Raw genomic sequence first — 19,716 nt, 5'->3', positions numbered from 1 at the left:
CTGCAGACCTATTATCTGTGCCATCTAATTATCCACCGGGCCCCCATCTCCACTGCGTCGTAGCCCAGGAAGACTTATTAGACCTTGTCACTAATAAGTAATGAAGTCAACGTTGTGCATCTGCTGGAACAAACCAACAACTCGATTCGTGTCTGGCCTGCATCTCAGTGTCTGTATGTAGGGAGAATACCCCATCAATAACCACGATATATCAGGACTTGCGGTCGCTAGCGAGGCCGCTGATGTGGAGACACAGTGGCGACCTCAGGTCTGCTCATGGAGCAATAATGCGCAACTGTCTGAATGTAGATCTTCATTGTGCGAAGACAGACGAGGGATGGAGATGATGTTTACCTCGTATTCCAGCTCCTCACGTTCTATATCCTGCTGTATGCCCTCCAGGAAATCATTGGGGTCAAAGTATGCGTGTCCTGGAGGATGCCTAGGAAACGAGAAAGAGTGTAAGATAAAGAGTGAAATGCTAGTTTAACATATACGCACTGAAACAGGAGACAAAATGCACTAACACATTTGTCAATCTGATTTAATTTTGCCCCAGAGAGTGAGAAATAAATGAGAATTAGAGAGGAAGTAATAAGAACTCAATGTAGAAATCATTCTTGAATCAGATATATTGAAGCTACACCTCGAGGCTAATCACAAATTAACATGCTGCGTTATTAATTTGACTCAGAAATCAATTAAAGAAATCACAATTATTCATTAAAGGGCAACTGCTGCTGCTGCAGAGTGTAAAATGTAGCCAGACTCTCCAAGCTGCAGGGCCTAACACACACACACACACACACACACAATAGATGCAATTTGGGAATATGCAAATAGAAATGAACAAAATCATCATTTTAATGTGGCTGTGTGCCCCGGAGGAGCTGTCATTTCACATTAGTGACAGGGACATTTTCCCTTCAAACTCTGCACATCCTGTGTCATCACAGCAGTGTTGTCTGGAGAAGAAGATAAGGTGTTGCTCTCTTAATGAACTATCAGGGTGAAAAGGTCCGATTGTGTGTGAGAGTAAAGTGACCTTTTCAACACCAAATATTTTCTGCATCTGCTCATTTAAAGAGGACTTTCCTTTTGTTACTACAGCAATACTGCAACTTAACAGTCAGTTTCAGGTCAGTCAGTCTCTGTTAGACTTCATCTCTTATCTCTTTTAGTGGTACATAAAACTTTGTGGTAAAAATAAAGTTCTACTGAGCAGGTTGCCAGTAAAGCCAGGCCATTATGCAGCAAATTTACCTGAGTCCTGACTCTGGAGGACTAAACAACGTCCAGATAAAGCACAATTTTGAGGGTAAAGATTGAGCGGATTTGGGCTCAAAATTTGTGAGTGGATTGAGCCCAAGAGGGCTTTCAAACTGAGAAAATATAAGGGGGCTGTGCTGGTGGGGGCATGCTGCTTCTGGAATGATGAAATATGCTTCAGAAAGGATGGTCTGAGTAAAAGTACCATTAGTCTGAAGGAGTATCAGAGGCCAGAACACTGTACAAAGGGTTAAATACTCATGACATACAGCTCTGAAGTTATCACAGCAACAATCATTTAATCTTTCATTATTACAATGGTGAGGTAAAACAGCAGAAATACGCCATTCACATATCAAAATAAGCAACCCTTCAACACACTTGATTGGAGGACATTGTGAGATGATGCATCATTGTATAACTTGCGGCACAGGTTTCAACTTTTTTTGTTTTGCCAGATGTTTGCCAGAGGTCACGGTCCCATTAAAATGAATGAGGGGGAATGAGTGCTCATCTGTCTGAATGCAGCCTAAGGCTTCATTCAGTCCTAGTTTGACATATGTCCAGCAATCCAGGTGTGCCAGATTTAGGCCACTGCTGTGCCAATAAATTTTGGCTACCTGGGTGATCATGAATTTTTATTAAGATTGAAGGGAATATTTCTGTGTTCTTTATCTACATGGGTTATATAATCTACAGATACAGATATAGGATCAAGCCACAGATACCTAACTTTAGAATGGAGGAGTGCCTGCTTTGGCAGAGGTTTCATCTCCTCGACAATAAAATATACAACAGTTGACAACAGCTGTGTGTAGATTTAGACATAATGTGCACAAATACATGGCTATGTGAGCATGTGGATATTTATAATCACTGTACTGTCACACAGTGATTGGTGTAGATAGTGATTTACTGACTGGAGGCATCAAGGCCATGGCTGTTCTGAGCTGGTACTTACTCCTCTGTAAGCAGATACTCCTCCAGCTCGGTCATGGGGGGTGGAGAGGGGGACAGCTTGGTAAGGGCCATGATGTGTTGGAGGGTGATGTCGGTCTGAGTGCTGATGTCTGAGACCTGGGTGTCAGAAATGGGGCTGACCAATTTAGGGTGAGGGGCCCGGCGCAGGACCTGAACCATGATGGGCTCCTTGGCGGTGCGGAAGGCCTCCACCGCCTGGTCGTGGGTGGCCTTGGAAAGGTCCTTGCCATTGACCTGGAAGAAAATTGAGAAGCAGAGTTAAATGAATCAGAAGTTTATTTTTTTTTGTGTTGATTTTGACAGAAATCATTACGGTAACGCAAAGGATGTAACCTTTTTTTCCCCACTGTGATTTCTTAGACTGAAGAGGATATTCATTACACCAAACTGGTGTAATTGTTATCTCTGATGATTAAGGCCTCACATGAAGCACCGTGCCCACACAAACTCAGCAGCGATATTCTGTCTGAGAAATGACTCATTGCTGCCTCAGCTTGTTTTACAGGGTCACAGTCAGACCACGTAGAGTAAGACCTTAATTATGAGGCGTCTCTCTTTAATTAATCAAGGTCATTAGCCGAGGCTGCATGGAGGAGCCCTCATTTAGCTAACTAATTTCTCAGCAGACGACAAATTTGACCTCCCATCAGAGACAGTGGCTTGGGTGCAGCGCGTTAACCTGAGAAGATTAATTTGAGCAAAAGGCTGTGGTGTGTCGCAGAGAAGAGGCTAATTAAGTTTGGTTGAGGCACTTAAGGCCTGTGTGTGCTGATGAAAGATGAGTGCAGACCCTCTGAAGTCCCTGCTCTCAGCAGAAGAGGTCAGAGGATCTAAAGAGACTTAAAATTAAATAAAGAAGACTTTAGTGAGCACATAGATTGGTGCTGTCCAAAATGTCAGGATGTGACGCAGATTAAATTTGAGAATTTTCACTTCGGCCCAAATGTCATCATGTCACAAAGCAACAACCATGAGAACAAAAAACAGGAGATGTAAAACCCAGAGCAAGCTGTAGCCTTATGAACTTTATTAACAGTGGAATGTGTGCATACAGCATCCTGGGTCATCCCACTGGCCTGCCGCTTTATCAGGATTTACACAGAGCTGCTGTTCCACTTTCAATCACCACATCATATGGAATTTGTTGGTTTGTGATTCCTGGATCTGTTGAGAGCTTTGATAGGATCTCAGCCTGGGGCTCTTCTCATTTCACCGGCTTCCCTCTCCAGCCTTCTAGGAATAAAACTACTTCCAAGCAGGAGTGTTAGATGTAGTGTTGCTGGCCATTAGGGCGTGTCATAAATCTTTAGCATCCCTCCTCATTCCCTCTGACATCTAACATACATGCGAATCCATGTTTGAGGATTCATTTTCTGATAAACATGTGGCTGGTTGGTGCACCTGCCTCCAGCTATGGCTGCCTCATTCCAATTCATGCCATAGTTTGCAGATTTAACTGTGGTGCTGCTCATCAGGAGTAGAAGCAATTAAATCGCCTCCAGGGAAAAAAAAAACACAGTATATATACAAGTCCTGACTTTGACCCAGACAATGTTAAATCTGAGAACATATTTCTATAAAGCCATACGTATAGAAACCAAAGCCATCGGGCTCATGTGTGTGGGTGCTTAGAGGAAGGACAAGGAAGGTTGGAAAAGGACGGAACTTAACGCAGAAGTCAAAAGAGGCTATGTGCCTGCTAATAACCAGAGCAGATTAATGCTAATCCTGGGCCTGCAGTATAATTGGATCATCTCCGTGGACTTAAACTTCTACTTCTTCTACATCAAAACTTGGCCAAAAAAATTAATAGCTCATCTATTTGCAGTTTGTTCTGAATAATTCGACACTGAGAAAAGCGAGCTCTCATATCTTAGAATAATAATATTAGAAATCCTTAAAAACAACCTTGAGATTTAAGACCACTAGCCTCTCACGAGGAGGAGAATTTTTAAAACTGGCATTGACTGTGACCTGAAACCAAACCAAAACAAATAACATCACTATCTAAAAAAGACATCTTAATTCGTATTTGTTGTTACCACTGGTATCAGCACGACGCCTTCCTAAAATCACATCTTTAACCATCTTTGTTTCCCACAGTGAGCCACGATGCTGCACATCAGCTGAGGAATACAAGCGCCTTTGTGCTTTCTTCTGTCTGCATGCAGGCTCCAACAGTCAAACCTGGTTGCCAGGAATCCCAGGGCTACTTGAAGGCAGTGAACCAGAGACAAAGCCTTTAGCCCCCGTCTTGTTGAGCCCATAGCATTCTGTCTCAGAGATCTCAATGGGGGGAGTCTCCTCCCAGCTGCGGAGGGGGTCCCACGGCCCCCATTCACTACGCTCACCTCTGACACAGAGCGGCCCTTTGCAGCACACTGAGAAAAAACACACAACCCTCCCGCGACACAATACACAATACTTCGCCACTGCTGAGCTCATGTTAACCCTGTGCCTTAACACAACTGCGTTTCAGCTACTTGTGGCGAACGGAAAACTCAGTTTACATCAAACTAATCTGATGTAGTTTGTTTGTTTTAGGTTTTTGTTGTTCCAGTACAATGAATGCCTCCTTAACTGTAATCAAAAACCTGGTTTTGCCTTTGCAAATGCAAAACACTCGAGCTGATTTTCGTGCCCACACAACGCAACTATGACTGACACACAGAAATTACTCTGTCAACCTCTGGAGCATCCTCCAAGAGGGGTCTCAGTTAAATTCATTTTAATGACAAGACGACAGCAAGAACATACTTAAAGGAATACTAATCAGGTCTAAATGACACGTCTGCCATGTCGGTGTCTGGTGAGGAATTTACACAGCTATGGCTTTGTTATTCACAGCCTATTTTCTTTAATTAAAATATCACATTTGACCTCCGGAGCAACGGTGGACTCGGGGACCTGTATCCCTGCGCGTGATTTGGTTGACGCTGTCTGCAATTTAAGATCTCAGCTTTCCTTGACGCCTCACGTGATAGTTATGTCAGTCTTCAGCCATTCGGGTAATAATCAGGGGCAGCAGGGGTCACCTGCGCCGCGAGCCCCAGTGCGGTATCATCCTTGGAACGCAAATCAAGCTGGACTGAGATGTTGATATTGGAGTGCGCGCGCGAGTGTGTGTGTGCATCTGTTCAGTGACTGCTAACCTGCTGCCAAAGATGCTTTTCTGCCCAGCAGTGGGCTCAGTCTCTTTCATTATTATCACTGTATTATGGTAGATGGGCTGAGGCTGCCTCGAGTTTCATATATTATTTATTTATTTCATTATCCAACCAAGGAGTCTCATTGAAACTCAGCTTCCTTATTCATGAGAATCCTGATAACAAAAAACTATCAAACATAATAATCAGTATAAGTTCATATAAAATTGAGTTTGCCATGTTACTTGCCGTTGCTATGCTGGCTGAGCCTTATACGCCACATATGCAGTTTACAGTGACATCTGCTGCAGACTCAACTTTCCTCGTGCATTTTTTGAAACAGTGGGTTCTTGATTTCAGGCAGAGGCAGACAAAAGCAGGTGACAGCCGTCGATATTTCTGGCTAAGCTCGACTGAGTTCAGCAAAACACAAGGACACATAAAAAAAAAATAAATATTTGCATACCCTGTTCGAAATGTGACTCTCCTCAAAAAATGTAATTAAAGGGGGCAAATCCAAACGGTCAATGAGCTTCCATCAAAACAGTCACTGTGCTGCCGTGTCACTGTAACACAGCCCACCGTTCTAATCGTAATCATACAGAAAAGGCTTTGCAGGATATTAAGTCAATTCACTGACTGCGCTGTATAACATTAGTCTTTGATAGGCCCTTCAATCACCACGTAATCCTTTAATAAAGAGAAGAAGAACATCATTAAAGAGCCAGTGTTTCTGCTCCTTGGGGAAACGCAGTGAGGTGAACAGAGTGGAAACTCCGCCAGGCAAACGGTGCCTTTCAGAGGCCGGCAGAGGAAACCCTGGGAACTTCACTCTATAGACAAGCATTTTAAAGAGCGTTGAGAGCTGGGGCACTCGCCTCCTCTTTCTGGTCGGATACACTTCTTAGACAGATTCTTCAAAGTCTGTATTTTAGAACAGACAGAACTGCTGACGTGATAGAGAGCATGAAGACTTGAAGGCTTATTTTCTGGGCGGGGGGGTGGGGGGTTGCTATATGGCGTTTGAGTGGCAGTCTGAATGTGGGTCATTCTACTTGAAAGACACATTTAATCCCTCTTTTATTTCACTTTTAAACATAACATTCATAAAAGAGAACAAAAATTCAGGGACCAGCCAATGAGTGTGTGTGGATGCGCACACTTTTAAGTCTGTCTTTAAAAGTATTCTTTTAACTGACAGGACAGAAATCTCTCCATGGTGTGAGACCTGAAAACACAGCAGTCTTTATTTACAGCAGCGTGCGAGCTTACTGAGGATTACAGAACAAACAGCTAAAAACCTAATACTGGCTGAAAGAGACACCACTGTTTACTTTCACCTAATCTGATTTAAGCAGGGGACATTCTGTTATCCAGAGCTGATCAATTAAGAACCCAAATCACTTCCAGTAGGCTTTCTGCTGCCTCTCTGCTGTCTAATGAGCCTAACTGAAGGTGTGAAGTCTGTCTGAAGGTGCTGCTGAACTTTACTTGACTTGTAATACTTTTTCTTTCACTTTGAAGTCCTTAAACAATCACCTGTTTTATTCGGTGGTTTTTGAACAAGCTCTTAAAAAACACTTATGGAGATTCTGAAATGGATGAGATAAGTTTCTGTCTCAAGGATTTATCAGTAAAACTCTTCAGTAACCATCAGTAACACTAGAAAAAATAAATCTCTCACACACAAACTGATAGCTTGCAGCATCTTAAGGCTTCCTGAAGGAGGCTGGAGAAAGTCTGCTGACCAGTGTGCAACCTGAGCACATAATCTCTGAGAGGTATGGAGTGAAATTAAGTGTCCAGTTAGTGGGAAAGGTAATATCAGCCAAATGAGCCTAAACCCAGGTTCATGTCATCCACTCTCACTAACCCGGGCTTCCTCTCTCTGCACAGCCTCGGTGGCTCCACAGACACACACATAAACGCATGCAGTAAACATACACATCTATTCCCTCTGAGTAGTGACAGTTCAGTTCAGCTCTAAACCAGGGCCAAGTCTGTTTGTTTAAGTCAGCAAAGTCAAGTTTGCTCCAGCAGCGATCAAACAGAGCTGCACAGAGATGTACTTCACTGGAAGAAGGAGCAGAGAGGGAGCAGACATGGCCGACGCAGCTGGCATCCACAGTTAAGTTTCATCATGCTCTCACTGATTCATGATGCTCTGTGTGTGAAACACACTGCTGGCAAATGCTCCTTTTTACAGCCTGATAATGAGAGATAATCATCCTTAATCATTCAAATGTGCCCCACAAGTTGGAGCTATTGAACAACTGCTCATAGACCACATGGGCCACACGTGTTTTATTCATAATGGGGGGTATTCACATGCAAATGAGGCACTTACAAGGTACATGTTCACTAATTTTATCATCAGCAAACTCTTAATCATGTACCTACCATGACTACCAGATGAATGCACTGCTGCTCTTGTAAAACAGCTGACTGATGCAGACTAAGAGAACTGACAAGAAAAAATCTGACAGGGACTATTCAAGACCCCCTGATGCATTTAAACAGAGATGAAATAATCCCATTCATGCCTCCTTGTAAAAAGATCAGAGTGCCTTATCTCTGCAGCACACCATAAATTAACATCTGTGACTTCAATGTGGGTCACAACTGTGCTGACTTTGCAATTTTAGCTAGTGGGTTTCCAGTGTACTTAGAAATGTAATAGTCTCTAGCTGCTTTCACACATGCACTGCAAACCTGAACTTATGCAGACATTACCTGAAGGAGCTGTATTCATGAACACAAACGTTTGAGTCATTTGAATTGGACACTGCATGGACTTTACTCTGGCAGCTCCCTGGTACAAAGTGCGTGTAATGTCCGATTGAGCCGACGTGTGAATAGAGCAGGTTGTTGTCGGGAGAATTCACTGCCTCCTGCACGCTCTACCCAGTCACCACCCCTCGTCTAAAACAAGTATTTCCAGCAGGTGAGAACCCGTCTGCCACGGACAGCCTCCTGTTGTGTGCTCCGTGTGTGAAACGGCAACAGCAACAGCGTCTGTGTCACTAACACTATGTTGTCGTGTTTGCTTGTTGGTGAGGGTTGTGAGAGTTCAAGTCCTGTTATTCAGAGGCTCCTAAAAATCAGTTATGGGACTTGATAAGTACGTCTGACATCAATGAGCACAGTGACACTGAGCCATGCTCATGACACCTATAGTGAGTGACGTCTATATGTGGTACAGATGGGTGACTCAGAGGAGGAACTGATACTGCTGTGCCCACTGACAGCTGGTTGGAGAAAAAACATGTACAATCTGAGCTTTGTGGGCGAGATTAAGAATTGGGTCGTCATTCCTACATGGCTAGCAAATTATATATCCACAAAAAAATAGCAGCAGAATGAATGAATGAAGTGAAACAAAATGGCAACTCTAACATTATTATTCAGTACATATTTTGCCATATTTCCTACCCCTACTATGTTGTTTGTTTCCGTACCAATTGTGAATACACAGAGCAATTTCAGCTAAATAGCTTGTTTTAAAGATCACGTCTCTTCTATAGGCTGAGAAAATGTTACTGCTGACTAACATCATTTACTTCTCCCGGAAAGTTAATATTCTTTTACATTACACTGATATGTAATCAAAGCACATTTAGATTTCGTTTTTGGACAGTCCTGCTGTACTGCCATCATCTCGTTAGGTTCCTGTTGTGGCTGTGATCCCTCTCTGTCATTTGCTGTGGACTGACGGTAAGTACACGGGCTCCTGTGAGTGCTCCCCTGTGGCAGTCAGCCACCTGCTCCAGTGTTTAACAGATGTGACGGCACACCAAGGCTGGTCCTAGCCGTTATTAAAAACACACAGTGTCAGGCTCCAGTGGCCACGCTCGGCGCTGGTGATCCCTGCTTTGTCCCTGTATGCAGTCTGTGTCAAGCCTCATTACAGGGGCTGGGACGGGCGAGAGCTGCATCTCCGAGTTCCCCCTTTTTTTTTTTTTTGGTAACTTGCTTTGATGATGGGGGTCTCTAACAGTGGAGGAGGGGGGTCAGGAGATTGAGGGGATGAGGAGCTGTCTTGTACAAATATTTACATCTCATTTTTCTCTCTGTTTGGTCCAGAGGATGTCATACTGAGACCATCTGCCGCAATGACAACATGGCTGAGCGTGACATCTACGCAGCCTTCAATCAGAAACATGGCTAATTAGGCAGTGACACGTGGAGAGCTTCAGTTAAGAAATGTTCCAGCAGCCTCATTTGTAAACTTTTTAAGCTCAGCAGATCAATCGTTCTTGGTTTAAGATGTTGTTCCTCTGCAGGAAACAGAGAGAGAGAAGTTGACAGAAAGAAAGTCAAACACAGAAAGAGAGAGAAGGAGAAAGAGAGAGAGACCTACGAAAGCAAAGGACTTAGCAGACAGACAATAGCCCGATCAGTTCAGCGTGGATCGGAGCCTCAAAAGCCAGCTTGTGCTGAGGCTCTAATTAAGCTCTGGGTCTTGTAAGAGCCGCAGCACGGCGCCACAGCCATTACAGAGTGCTTCTGGAGAGATTAAGAGCCCTAGGACTGTCAAACAGAGTTTCCAAGGCCTCTACCTTAAAGTCCCTGACAAAAGCAGCTGAGCTTACATCTCCACATGGTGCTTACCTTTAGCTTTGAAGAAAGGACCAGGAGGTTCACTGCTGTCAGAAGGGTCAAGTTTAAAAGGGAACACTGAGGCCAGTGCCGCTCAGGCCTGTAATGATTATGGCGAAAAGGGAAAACACTTATCTAAAGAGCTGTGTCGGCTTCCTTTAACAGCCCTGGACAATGTTTGATCTCCAGTATTGACACTCAGTGTTGTAAACAAAAAATTGCAAAAGTGTATTTCCTTGTAAAATGTTTGCAGATACCAAAGCTGTTAATTAATTCTATCTAAACAGACTTCTGGAGTTACCAAGTCAAGCAAGTGTTTTTAATTCTGCAGAGACCTGCAGGTAAAAAAAAAAAAAAAAAAAAAATCACGTGCAATCTGTTGACTTTCTTAAAACAGTGCAAAAAAACAAAAACAAAACATATCTCTCATGCTTCCAACATGGGAGTTAGAGCTAAGGTGTTTAATGAACTGGAAAGATTTCAAGTGTGGATTATTAAATCCTCAAAGAGATGACGGGGGAGCGCAGAGCAGGCGCTTTGCCAGGTTCTCTGATCAAGAGGATCTGTCCGTATTATCAGTAAGGAAAAATAAGACCTTACAGACCCCCGCCCACCACCACCTCCACCAGAGGTACAAGTGAGCAAGCTAGGGACGTGCTCGCACAGATTTCATTCATTACCACTGGCTGCATCATGAGCAGCCACATGAGAACATGCACCACAAAAATGCTCTGCATACTCTCTGGGTTGGATAGTTGTACAGTGTGTATGAGCACGGTGGCTGTGACCAAGCCCTTCACGATCACTTCAGTAAGAATAAATCCAGTGTTTAGTGGCTAATGAGGTCTCAGTTATGAGTCCACAAATGTCATCCCTGCCTGAGGACAGAGCTGTTTTGAGCAGTTTTTCAGGCCAAGTCCAAGTCAAGTCTGTCAGAAAAAGTGTCAAGTTACAAAGACCTTGAGGACACACCTTGGACCGGTCTCAAGTCTTCAGAAGCAAATTCAACATGAAAGTCTTTCAGCTGACCATGACCGTTACTACAGTAGCAGTACAGTACAGTATAAAATATGAAGATAGTGATACCGCAAAATTTAGAATGTGTAAACCACTTTGTGTGTCGTAAGGTAAAGAGGTGCTGGGAACTGTGCTGGAACAAGAAACTCACTCAGCTGCCTTACATACAGTTTTTCAAATCCATACTGGAAAGTGGTCTCAGAGACATTGGACCCCACTGTGTACATGGTGAATTCAGGTATGGCCAGTCAGGCAAAATAAGTCTGAGCTTGGCCATCATTAACCAGTGCTAGTAGGAGTAGTTAGAGGCTATGGATGCACAGGCTATGTAATGATTAAACGTACAAAGTATGTCAGAGGGGCTGGACTAGCTGTAATGTGTAATATAGTCTTAGATTGACCAGAAGCCATGAAAAACTCACTGTTTCTCATAATTCTGGGTAAATAGACAAACTATTAAGAATCCCTGGGTTAAAGGAAAATAATTACCTATGCTTACCAGCTCAAAAGAAATTTTTTTTCTTCAGGTGAAAACAACCTGACAAATATGAAAAGTAAAAGCATCTCAGCTGTGACTTGGGTTGAATAGGACAAATTCCTTCCATAATTCTTCCATGAGCATAACTATTCCCGAAAACAGGAAAACAGCATCTTTCTGTTCATTCACGGTGCACCCAAAATAATCGGCGTTATCTCTGCTGTCATGTGGGGCCGCTGACTGGCTTGTCTGAGGGCAGCAAAATGACAAATGACTTGTGATGTTAAAACCTGCACTGACTTTGTCTACAGTAGCAGACGGAGTAAGTGACTGCTGTAAGATAAACAGAAGTAGGTGAGAAGGGCCCTGCCGAACCAGAATAATTGACAGGCAAGATGACACTGTGACCAAAAAGACAGCAGAACAAAAGGAGTGACAGCCCTCTTCCAAACACATTGTTTTTGCTGTTAGCGGTTTGTTGGGGGTGGAGAAGTGGAGGGCTTTCTGACCCCAATGTTAGCATCCATAATCCATTTATTATGCCACTGCATAACACCCATCTTTTCTTTGAGACAAGCCAAAACCTTTTAGTCTTTTCCCCCCCCCCCCATGAAAAGACCTGATCAAAGCCAAACTATTTGCAGGCACAATGTCAGGCACCCCCTGTTATCTTGCCCTCATAGGAGGGGGCTGTTTTTTTGGTGGAGAATAATGAGTGAGATCCACAGAGAGCTTGATCATTACGTTCATTTAAACCAGTCGCTAGCCACCCGGCACCCTGTGCAGCAAATGGAGATGTAATTTGGTGTGATAGGAGGATAACACTTGGCCAGAGTCCATTATGGATGAAAAGACAGAGGAAGGAAAAAAAAAATCAGATTTGAGCGTGTTACAGAAATCAGTCCTCAAAGATGTGCAACGCAGTCTGTCAGAGTCGTACGCTGTCTGCTGTCAGTCGGGTCAGTGTTCTCACTCATTAGACCAGACTGGCATTTGAGTCCAAACACTCAGACGAATAAACCGGCAACTCTGAGTGTGTCGTCTCAATTAAAGCTGACAACGCAGCAAAGCCTGGAAAGAACAGAGAATGGCAACACGCGGTAGGTTTTGTTCTGGAGCACCACATGTCACTCAGAGAGCAAATGATACACCAACCTTTTCCTCACTGAAGGAATACAGAATAACTCAGCCAACTACATTTCATCCTCACTTCAACATGAGACATCTTTCTTTTTATGCTACGATCTACAATGACTGATGATTTTGAGCTGGAGAAGGTGGGTTCACACTGAGTTCATCTGAGGGCAGAGAGGATCCAGACAGAAAGGTGGGAGATGGTTCATTGCTTTGAAATAATGAACAACTTCTGGGAAAACTGGTGAAAGCAAAAATAGCATTTGAAAATTTTCAACATGAATTAATCAACAAAAAAACCCCTTAAAAATCGAAAGTTTACTTATCTATTCCAATTAAATACAACATGCAAATGTAAATATCAGAAACCAAGAATGCATTTTGAGTATCTGGATTGATGCAACTAATGGTTATTTTTCTTACTGATTAAACTATTAATATCTATCAATTAGAAAACTGTGAAAAATACCAATCACAGCCAACACATGACAGATTGTTTCAGCACTAATCAGGACTGCAGTCAAACAGAGTTTTAAAGAAAGTTACAAACTGTTAAAAGATGAATGAGAAAACCTGCTCTGGGATCTCATGTGAAAACAAACTCTTCACATGTGTTAATGGTGCATCTATAAAATGCCTGCTCTGTTTTCTTTGGTGGGGAAAAAAAAGGTGCAAAACGGGCAGAGGAGTGTTAAATATAAACTTTAGTGAAAGTCAAACAGGGGTTAAAGCTCAGAAAGCTCCGAGTCAGCATTCAGTTGACAATAAGGAGGTGGGCAGTGATCGGCACACACTAGCAGACACATTGAGAGAGCTGTCACCTCTTCATCACCCCCTCCTTTAAGCACAGCGCGCCACCTCTCGCTGACCCCTGCGGCCAGAGTTCAGGCTGCTCAGCTGCAGGAGCTCCAGCCTGCAACAACTCCACTCCACTTTATTTTACTCTACTCTCACTCAGCCAGTGACCCACGGAGACACGAGCGGAGCAAACTCCTGCTACATTTCCACAAGTCAGAAAACACCAGGAAATACCAAAACAACCTGAGAGAAAAAAAACCACACACACAAATAAAAGAACCTAAAAGTAAGTAAGCGAGTTTCAAAAACTCTTCCTGAGGCTTGGTCACAGTACCTGGCAGACTTCATAGAGTAGATTATATTGCTCCTCAGGCTTCTGCAGGGTACAGAGGCTGCATCCCATGGTGGAGGAGATCACACCATCCAGGCTCTCCCTCCAGCCACTCAGGCAGGAAGAGAGAAGAAGCAGATATTTTCTTTTCCTTCTCCTCCTCCTCTCTGAACTGTCTCCCTCTGCCTGCTCGTTGTCTTTCTTCCACAGCCACACAACGACTTTGGCTGACAGGATTGACTTCCCCCCAGCTTGTGGCTGTATCTCTCGGCTCAGCCTCGTCTCTCTCTCTCACACACACACTAACCCCCCCTCCCCTCCTTGCCTCACATGCTCCCTCCCTCTCCGTCGTGCTCCAGCCTTCTGCTGAGCTTACGGAGGCCGGTGCAGGAGCTCAGCTATATACACCCCCCCATGTTTATTAAGCAGCCTCTAATCGATTATTCATGAAGGGGGACTAACTCACGAATGGGGCAGGCTGACATCATGTAAGATAAAGTCTTCTTAATTAATAAGCATCATAAGACCCATTGTGCAGAAACAAGCTGAGGGACAGAAAGGCTTTTCACGATGTGTTTCTCTCAGGGGACACTGTTTTGTTAACAGTTCCAGACTTTTTATTTGAAATCCAGCTCTATGCACACGAGTGCTACATGAAGGCATTTATCTCTGACAGCGGCTTAAGCACTAAATATTTGTGACTTATGTGTCCAAAGCTAAGCACTGCAGCTTTGTTAGAACATACCCTTTCCGTGCCCTAGATAAATTAGCACTTCTGTGACCTCTGGTATATTAATCCAGCAGAACAAGACACTGAGCATTCTTTCCTCATGTATTTCTCTCTAAATACACAGAGCCAAAGCCAGCAGAAACAAATAAACCCGATAAACATTTATGCTAGCTCTCCCCAGTGTAGCCAGACAAACTTCACCCAGTGGAGCATCTTGTGCATAGCGGCATGCAGTACAGTTCTCTGGGTCCTTCACGGTGTCTGCTGCCCTGCTATGGCTCCATAAGCCAGGCCTGGCATCCACCCTGATGTTTGCTCTGGTGCCACGCAGCCAACCACAGATAAAAACATTAAGGGTGGAAAGAAGGGCAAAAAGGCTGTGGCTGGTTATAATCTGTGGGTTTGTAGAGGTCAGAGATAGAAAACTTTATATTTCCACTGGCAGACAATGTGATTAAGTGGTAATGTCACTGCTGAGATCAGGATTTCACCATATGATGTCCCCCTTCATGATCTGATCCTGCTCTTGTCGTGAAATACAAAGGATGGCTTCAATTTCATCCATACTGCTAAGCCGCATACCTGGATAGATTTCATAGCAGAAGGGGGATTGGGGGGGGTCCTGCGGGAGAACCCTGACTGCTGGTGATAGTGGTATTTCCTCCCGCCAGATGTGTCCACTGATCCCTATCTATCAGCACTTCCACAGCTCCAGCACTTCTCCAAGACAGCCGCATTATTAGCAGGGCTCAATGGTTTCGAGTCAAATGTCACGCAAATTTTATGTAAATTCTTTCAAACAAAACATAAAGCCTGAACAAAGGTCAAAACTATTACAAAAAACAACCGGGCCAACTCAATTTTGTCATATTTCATACTCTACAGGTGCTTCATATTCATATCAATTTTACAAACACTGTTACATTATTTTGTTAAATGCACTGCCAAATGTTTTGTGGCCTAATTTATTTATTGGCAAAAAAAACCCCTCCTGCCTCAGGCAGTTTGTTAGAAATTTACCATTTCTACTCCCTAATTTTTAATTGACATAAAAACACTTGGCTGGGAATTTGGCTAATGAGTTTTCACTTTCTGCTATTTCCAACTGCTATTAACCAAAGGCTGTCTTCAAACAAATTCTCATCTTTTTCCCACGTTAACTGAGCAGAATGCTGGACAATGTTAAAAAAAAAAAAAAGGAGAGATCTTAAAATAAGATCCTTGAGGAAGCGATGGTGACAAAAAGTCGCCTCGGGCAAACTGCAGAGGTATCTGTGTGAACTTAACAATCATTCATAATTACTGCAGGCTTTGCTTGTCAAGGTTTCAGGCTCAAACTTTCATTCAGTGTAGCATGGAAACTAATTCTACGCTCACATTAGCCGAACTGTTGTGCCTGGGGCAGGGATCAGCGGAGAGTTTGAGCCGCCGCACATGCCCAGCTAATCTTTTTTTTCACACTGAGATTATCCCATTCACTAAGTCAAAAAGGAGACAGCGCTATGATATGAACAGCTGCACTAAAGGTTGCAGCAGCTGTAGGAGAAAAAAAAATGTGTGTATTAATGAATAATCAGCAGCAGCAGAATATGGAGCAGAGAAGGCGACCTGGAGGACCTGTTCAACCACAAACAGCAGGTGAAACTGTCTGTCCCAGTGTTCACTGATTTAATTTTGTCATTGCTGATTACATTTCTTGCTCTCGCCAGTGACACAAACCTCTCTCCACCGTCCCTGTGGTGTTGTTTGATCTTTGGGTTCAGCAGAGAAACACATTTCAGCTTATATTCATTAGTGGTCTAGATATAGGTTCCTATCTCAGCGGGAGCGAGACCACACAATAATAGTGTCATGCGGTTTGTTATAATAAACATCAACATTTGTTTTTAGTTTTTTTTTGTAGAGACGAGAGGGCTAGAGGTTACTACACCCACTCCCAATTACCAGTGTGGTGCTTGAGTCCTGTGCAACTGATCTATGCTTGGTTGGATCATTCATATTCATAGGGACTGCCTTGTGTTGTGCCTGTGTCCCACTGGGCCCAGTTTAAGAGTCATGGCTTTAACTAGAGCCACAGCGGGATCAGGTGGCGTTCGGTGCGGCGTGCACTGTTCCTCTGTGGTGTTTATAACTCTAACACATCGTCCTCCCTCCCTCCCTCTGAGAACTTTACGTTCCTCACATAACTTCAAGAATGGACAATGTAACCTGAAGAATATGACTTCTACAAACTAAGCTAAACAAGGTTACTACATTTACTGCCTGGGCTGCGAGTAATAACAACTTTCATTATTTTTTTGATTGCTGAATTCACTGTTTACCCAAAAATGTCAAAAAAAATGGCTGTAGCAAATTACCAGAGCACAAGGTAACAACTTCTAAATGTTCATTTTATCTGATGAACGGTCCCAAGTTTGACTGGCCTATCATGTCTGTACAGTAAATACCTCATTTCTGTCCACAAACCACAACATAATTATAAAAATGTACTGTTTTATGGGTGTTAGGTGCTGGACTATTTCTTGACTGAGGACAGTCGACAGGCAACCAGCAGTGTTACTGGTCCCACCTGAAAAACAGTCTGCATTGTAAAATGCAGAATTGTTGTTTTGAGGCTTTTGTTTTTCTATGGATTATCATTCAACTCTGGGCAAGAAGGCGAATAAGGATATTTCCCAAAATGTCAAACTAGTCCTTTAATAGACCATCTGAAGATTTACAGTATGTGACTGAGAAGTAATTGCATCTAAATGGCCCTCATTGTCTTCAGTCCATGTGATGGCATCACTACAGATCCACTGAAATAAACCTGACCTCAGCCCGCCACGTGGCTGAATGTCGAGCCATTTATCTCTACATAGTGGGAAGACAGATCTCAGTGATCAGAGAGGGGAGAGGATTTAAAAAACGAGGGATTAACAGGGTGTGGATACAAAGTCTGCAGACGGTGACGACGTGGCAACATGCGAAGAAAGAGGACACCGATGGCTGAGTGATAACACAAGGAAAAAGCGTGATGTCCAGGTCCTTTCACACAACTCTAATGCACTGTCCAGACGGCAGGATGAGGGGAAAACGGATAGAGGAGGGGTAGAGGATGAGGAACGATAGAGTGACAGGGAAAACTAAATTGATTTCCCATAATTTTGTGGGATAAAACCACAAATACTGAATAACATAAACAGGAGGATGATTAAATTTGCTCTTTTCCAGCATTTTTTTCCCCCAAACTCTTCAAAAAGTCTGAAAAACAAAGAGTACTATGTCTTTATAAGGCAAGTTGTAACTAAGTGAACTGATGGTTTTCTCACTTTTTAAGAAGCCAGAAAGTTTGTCATTACAAACGTAATTAAAACATAAACATAGGTCATTCAAAAACTTTCTAACACACATTTCACATTTTCACTTTCCAATAAACCAACAGAAAAGATTAGTAAATCATTTGCACTTATAAATGTTGACTAGTTTTCTTGTAAACAAAGTTTCTGTTTACCAAAATGCAAATAATCTCCTTCACAGCCTTTCCTGACACACTGCAGCAGGCAGCTTTGTGCATTACCACCACCTGTCAACTGGTGATAAGATGTAAAATCACGGGTATTGATGTGTGTCAGACATGTGCATGTGTCCTGCATGAGACAAACAAAACAGGGGCCCACTCTTAAAAACATTTCTCCTTAGCTCTAACAGTGGTCAAAAAGTCCACAGGGTTTAAGTCATTAAAGAATCATTCTTTCAATAATCCATCATGTCTTCCATTGTTAATAAGAAGATATACTGCTGTGCATGAGGACAATGGGGCCACGTGTCCTTCAGTACATACCACACTGGGTGTTCCACACATGCAGTTGGCCTGCTTGTAGACATGTACAGCACGGGTAGTGCATAAACGAACTAATATAACTGGCTGATGAATGTGAAGTCACTTTGACTGCTACAGATATGGATAAAATTATTCTTCACATGAAGATTAGTTACTTATTCATGCTTACAAGTTAGATAAAAATAACAAAAAGTAAAAGCAGGTGTCATCCTGGAGTTGGATAAAACCAGTCAAAAGGAATTTTTTCCACAACCTGGCCACGCAAAAGTTGCTCTAATAAATGGCGTATAACTGATCTATGAAGCATTAGTAAATGATTTATTAAGCACTTATAAAGTTAAACTTATAAAGTTAAAACCTCCACAAGCTGTCTATTCAGAAAGTACTACCAAACAAAGTTTGTTTGAGAGCAGAGAACGAATGAGCCGATGTGCCGAAACACTGAAGAGTTTCTGAAGAATGAATTTTCTTAGGCAACAGTCAACAGGTTTGGTCCACTGCAGACAGGGATTAGAAGGTCTCCGCTGAGTTGATCTTGGCCATAGACCCCCTCCACTTGGCTCTAGCTTCAGCCTTCATATCAGCCCTCTAATCTGTAGAGGATATGAGAGGAGGAGGGAGCTACAATGCCCGCCGTGTTAATGGAGATGCCAGATGAGCAAACAGGAGCGGCAACAGGGACTGAGAGCTAACACAGGGGACGTTAAAAGACGGTGTGAAGAGGACAGACACGCGAGACACGAGACACACACAGCCCGCAGAGGACGGAACGGGGCAGAAACTAAATGTGTGGAGGAGTTTAATGAGTCTCCAGTTCCTCTCAACTGTACCGCTGGGACGCGAGCTCACGAGGATCAGTGTGTATGTGGGTGCGTGTCTGTGTGTGTATCCACCTCTGAAACACTCGGCTGTGCATAATTTATCAGACAGCTGTCAGCTTTGTACTCCTATTTACTCTACGAGCCAGATCCTGAGCCAACAGAGACCCTAGCCAGCAGGAATGACAGCCACCAAAACAGTTTAATTGGAGACTCAAACAACTAATGATGCCATCACTATCACTTCAGTTTAATTACTTGAGTATGAGGGGATGTTTAACAAGACTGATATGCTAAGATGCTGTGATAATGCCCCAGTGTAAGACACTGGATATTTTTGGGATAGAGTTTTCGCTCTTTTTGTTAACAGGAGATGTAAATGTGGAAACCAGCTTTTTTTTTTTTTTCCAAGCACCCTGAGGCTGTTTCCCATTATCAACTGCCTGGCAGTAAAATGCACATAATTTCGCTCTGGGCTGCATAAAATCACCTTCATTTTTTTGGAGTCTGGAACAAAACAGCTTCAGGCATTTGTTGTGGTGAAATCACTGAGGTGGTTTACACAACCATTATGACCCAAAAGCAAAGATCG

The 19,716-nt window shown here is 43.2% G+C and overlaps 1 protein-coding gene across 3 annotated transcripts in view; it reads right to left on the bottom strand.

Moving 5' to 3' along the window:
* Positions 1 to 19,716, bottom strand: part of pdzrn3b (PDZ domain containing RING finger 3b) — a 90,266-nt gene that overhangs the window by 5,142 nt on the left and 65,408 nt on the right. For all 3 annotated transcript variants that reach the window (XM_041034556.1, XM_041034557.1, XM_041034558.1), the window contains 2 exons: positions 2,231 to 2,484; positions 355 to 442 (listed from right to left, as the gene is read on the bottom strand). In XM_041034556.1, coding sequence (XP_040890490.1) covers positions 355 to 442; positions 2,231 to 2,484 — 342 coding nt within the window. The remainder of the gene's footprint in view (positions 1 to 354; positions 443 to 2,230; positions 2,485 to 19,716) is intronic.

Source organism: Toxotes jaculatrix, chromosome 3 (assembly GCF_017976425.1).
Source record: "Toxotes jaculatrix isolate fToxJac2 chromosome 3, fToxJac2.pri, whole genome shotgun sequence".
Classification (NCBI taxonomy): Eukaryota; Metazoa; Chordata; class Actinopteri; family Toxotidae; genus Toxotes; species Toxotes jaculatrix.
The sequence above is the reverse complement of the archived record's forward strand: the minus strand, read 5'-3'. Positions and strand labels throughout refer to the sequence as shown.